The sequence below is a fragment of the Calliphora vicina genome, chromosome 3 (genome assembly GCF_958450345.1).
Source record: "Calliphora vicina chromosome 3, idCalVici1.1, whole genome shotgun sequence".
In the NCBI taxonomy this organism is placed as follows: domain Eukaryota; kingdom Metazoa; phylum Arthropoda; class Insecta; order Diptera; family Calliphoridae; genus Calliphora; species Calliphora vicina.
Window position 1 is genome coordinate 121,789,804 of NC_088782.1, and position 4,133 is coordinate 121,793,936.

The 4,133-nt window shown below is 34.0% G+C and overlaps 1 protein-coding gene across 1 annotated transcript; it reads right to left on the bottom strand.

Annotated features, from left to right (window-relative positions):
• Window positions 1-486: 486 nt before the first annotated feature.
• On the bottom strand, window positions 487-1,113 carry Ocho (ocho). The gene has a single exon (XM_065504778.1). The coding sequence runs from the start codon at window positions 1,079-1,081 to the stop codon at window positions 608-610; it is 474 nt and encodes a 157-aa protein (XP_065360850.1). The 5' UTR covers window positions 1,082-1,113; the 3' UTR covers window positions 487-607.
• Window positions 1,114-4,133: the final 3,020 nt, after the last annotated feature.

Below are 4,133 nucleotides of genomic sequence, written 5' to 3' on the forward strand. Positions count from 1 at the left end.
TCAAATTTTTGTAAGCTGAAATAAATTTTAAATAAAAAACAGAAATGTTTATGTTTTCAAATGTTTTTTTTTATATTTTTCTTATATTTTTTTCTTAAATCTATAAATATTTTTAGTTTTAATACAATTTTTTTTTAATTTTTCCAAAAAAAATGATAAAACAATATTTTTTTTACAAAATTTTTCTAATAAATCTTAAACAATTTTTTAAGCAAATAAAAAATGTTAAAATTTCTAAATTTTTTTTTTTATAAAACAAACTTTTTTCCAAAAAAAAGCAGAATAAAAAAACTTTTTTTAAAACAAAACTTTTATACAAAAAAACTAACAACTTTTTACAAAATAAAAGCTGAGCTTTATATAAAAACTTATTAAAAAAACCCTTGATGTGTGAGCTGCTAACCATTGAAGCTTTTCCCAGTTGATTAAATATTTCTTGAGCTGCCAGGCAAAGTCGAGATAGCCAAACTAAGCCAAGTGTTAAGCTGAAGAAAATTCACTGCTGTTGAACAAAAAGCCAAGTAGCTGCTGTGTGTTTGATGAAAAACCCCAGTTGAAGAGAAATAAACCCAAAAATCTTAAGATTCATAATTAATTGTTAGTGAATCTAAGCTTGAGCCCATCTGTCCAAGAAGTTCCATTCGATTTGATAGGGTTCTACGGTTTCTTTTTGCACTGAAGTCCAAAAGAAAGTGCCAGCATTGGTGCGAGCAAAGTGTACAGGAACATAAAGATCATCTTTATCGACAAATTCCAATTGGCGGGAACCATCATCATTGATGATAACTATGGCCTCGTCAGATTCACTGTATTGCATTTCCTGCATAAGACGATTTTCCAAATGTTCATTGGCCATATTGTCCATGTCATTGTTGAGCCAGTCGAATTCACATTCTTTTTCCTCGGAGGCAATGTAAGAGCTGCGTTTGGTTTTGGGTGCTTTAGACTTGAAGATACGACCCAAAACTGGCTTGATCAGGTTCTTGAGACGGCGGGAAGGTGATACTTTGGACTTGTAGACGGTGTAAGTTTGATTCTTGTTGGAAGTGTTGTACATGGTGGTGATGTTGTTGGTATTCATGGTGATTAGAAATTCCAAAAATAAATATTGTGTGTGTGTAAAGAAGAGATGTTGTTTGTTTGAATGCTAGTGAGCGAATGATGCTGTATTCCTTAATTCTTGTTCTATTTATACTCTCTCTTCGTGAGAACATAAATTGTGCTCTTTTGTTTTTCTTACAACCTCAAGCAGCATCTCAGCCAATCAGAGACGAGTTTTAAGGGCAGGTGTTGCATTTCAAAATTTCTCACGTTCATAAGATTCTTAATTTTCCTACTTGCCACAAAAATCTTTTACTTTTTGTTTTTTGTTGTTGTTTTTGAAAAAGTAAGAAACGTTTTTGTAAACAATAACAATACAAAGAGTAACAGCAGGTATTTTCAGAAGGTGTATGTATAGCTAAGGCACCTTCATTCTGCAGCAAACTCTAGAGCGTGAGAATCTTTTGCCATGGTTTGTTTTCGAAATTACAGAGAACATGTCTTGCAGGATCCTTAAGGGATTTAAATCATTATCTTGCTCAGGTTTTCTTATTATCCTGGCAGCAGCAACAACAACCTGAAACGCATCATCACCATCATCACGATCATTTGTAAACTAAATTGTTGTGGAAGCGTGGGAATGTTGGAATTTCAACAAACTAAAACTATTTTTAATTTTAGCAGAATTGTTTTCTTTTGTATGCTGTTGTTGTTGTGTTTTCATAGTAAAAACAGAGAACGAAATCCTTGTTTATGTAAATTGATATCCTTGGCCATATGTTATTGTTTGGTTTATCAAGATCCTTGATAAAACTTGTCATGTAAGGTTTCCTATCAGTATGTTTTAGTTTAGTTTAAGAAAACAACACATATTGCTGGTTGTTGTTGTTATTATTTTTTTCTAAAGTGATAAAAAAAGGATAAGAAAAAATTTTAAGGGAATCCTGGAGAGAGCCAGCAAAAAAGTGTTAAACCACATTAAAAATAGAAAGTCATGGGGAGTTTTTTTGGAAAACAAAAAAACATTCATTCACAGTTTTGCCACCAAATTTTGCTTTAAGTGATTGCAGCCACGATGCTGCTGCTGGCACCAGCATAATGCTGCCAAAGAAGTAAGTCATGCTGCCTTAAAGAAGTAAGTCAAGGCTATACAGGCTTGCTGCTAACCGGCTCAAGTGGCGTTTTATTCAAATCTTCTTAATGAATACTTTTAATACATTTTGGCATTAAATTATTCACGTTTGGAATAGTAGGGTTGTTGCTAAATTAGCATAGCACTGTTTTATTAAACATGCTGGCTTAAATAATCCATTCATGGATACAAAAGGCTGGCTGCAAACCAGCTTTAGAAGCAATTAATTCAAATCTCTTAATAGATTTCACACATGCAGTTTTTTTATCAATTAGATCAGTATTGTGCTGTAATAGCAGCATATGCTGCATTTAGCTTCTTATAAGCATGATGCCTTAATGACATGCTTCTTACTCCATTAAGAAAAATCTCTGCAACTAATTCTAAACTGCTGTTTTGTCATAAATTTTCTCACAACAAATAATAGCTTGGATGCTGCTAGATCAGCTGAATGCTGCTTAAAATATAAGTTTACATACCAGCTCCAGTGGTAGTTTTTCAAAATATTTTTAAAGGAAGTTTGAAGGCTGTTTCGGCATTAAATTTCTTACACATTTGGCTGCTGCTAAAATCAGCGTAATGCTGCTCTCAAGCATGTGCAGTGGCAAGTGTCTATTTTTCACACATGGAGCAAGTGTAGCAGTGCAACGCGCTAGAGCTAAACAATAGACATATAGTGCTCTCCACATTTGGTTTTTAGAAAAGTTTAATTCCAAAATTCAGTTTCCGATACCGACTTCGAAAACTGAAATTTGGAAAGACACTATTTCCAGAGAAATTTGTCTTTTGGGAAGGCATTCTGTGGCTTTCCAAAAGCCACAGAATAGCGGCTTTTGGAAAGGCACCTATCCTGTGGAAAACTGCCTTTTGGAAAGTCACTTTTCATATAGAAAACTACCTTTTGGATAGAAAACTTTTTTGGAAAGACACTTTTCCTATAGAAAACTGTCTTTGGGAAATACACTTTTTCAATTCGATTCAAGCTAAAATAGAGCTACAGAAGGATCCTCGATTGAAGCTAAAATAGAGCTACAGAAGGATCCACGATTGAAGCTAAAATTGAGCTACAGAAGGATCCACGATTGAAGCTAAAATAGAGCTACAGAAGGATCCACGATTGAAGCTAAAACTTATCAACATAAGGACCCACGATTGAAGCTACAAATGATCTACATAAGGATTCACAATTGATGCTTAAATTTAGCTACGTAAGGATCCACTATTGATGCTAAAATTTAGCTACATAAGGACCCACTACTGAAACTAAAATTGAGCTACATATGGATCCACGAGTGAAGCTAAAATTGAGGTACATAAGGATCCACCTGTCCTATGGAAAAGCTATATTGAACTACATAAGGATCCACAATTGATGCTAAAATTGAGCAACATAAGGACCCACGATTGAAGCAAAAATTGAGCTACATAAGGATCCACAATTCATGCTAAAATTGAGCTACATATGGATCCACGATTGAAGCTATATTGAGCTACATAAGGATCCACAATTGATGCTAAAATTGAGCTACATACGGAATCACGATTGAAGCTGAAATTGAGCTACAAAAGGATCCACGATTGATGCTAAAATTGAGCTACATAAGCACCCATGATTGAAGCAAAAATTGAGCTTCATAAGGACCCATGACTGAAGGAAATATTGAGCTACATAAGGATTCACAATTGATGCTTAAATTGAGGTACATATGGACCCATGACTGAAGCAAATATTGAGCTACATAAGGATCCACAATTGATGCTTAAATTGAGCTATATAAAGATCCACGATTGGTGCTAAAATTGAGCTATATAAGGATCCTGGATTGAAGCTAAAAATTAACTACATAAGGATCCACAATTGATGCTAAAATTGAGCTACATAAGGATCCACGATTGATGCTAAAATTGAGCTACATAAGGATCCTCGATTAAAGCTAAAATTGAGATACATAATGACCTA

Excerpts from the sequence above, each read along its gene's own strand:
- Ocho (XM_065504778.1), bottom strand. The coding sequence starts at position 1,081 with ATGAATACCAACAACATCACCACCATGTACAACACTTCCAACAAGAAT.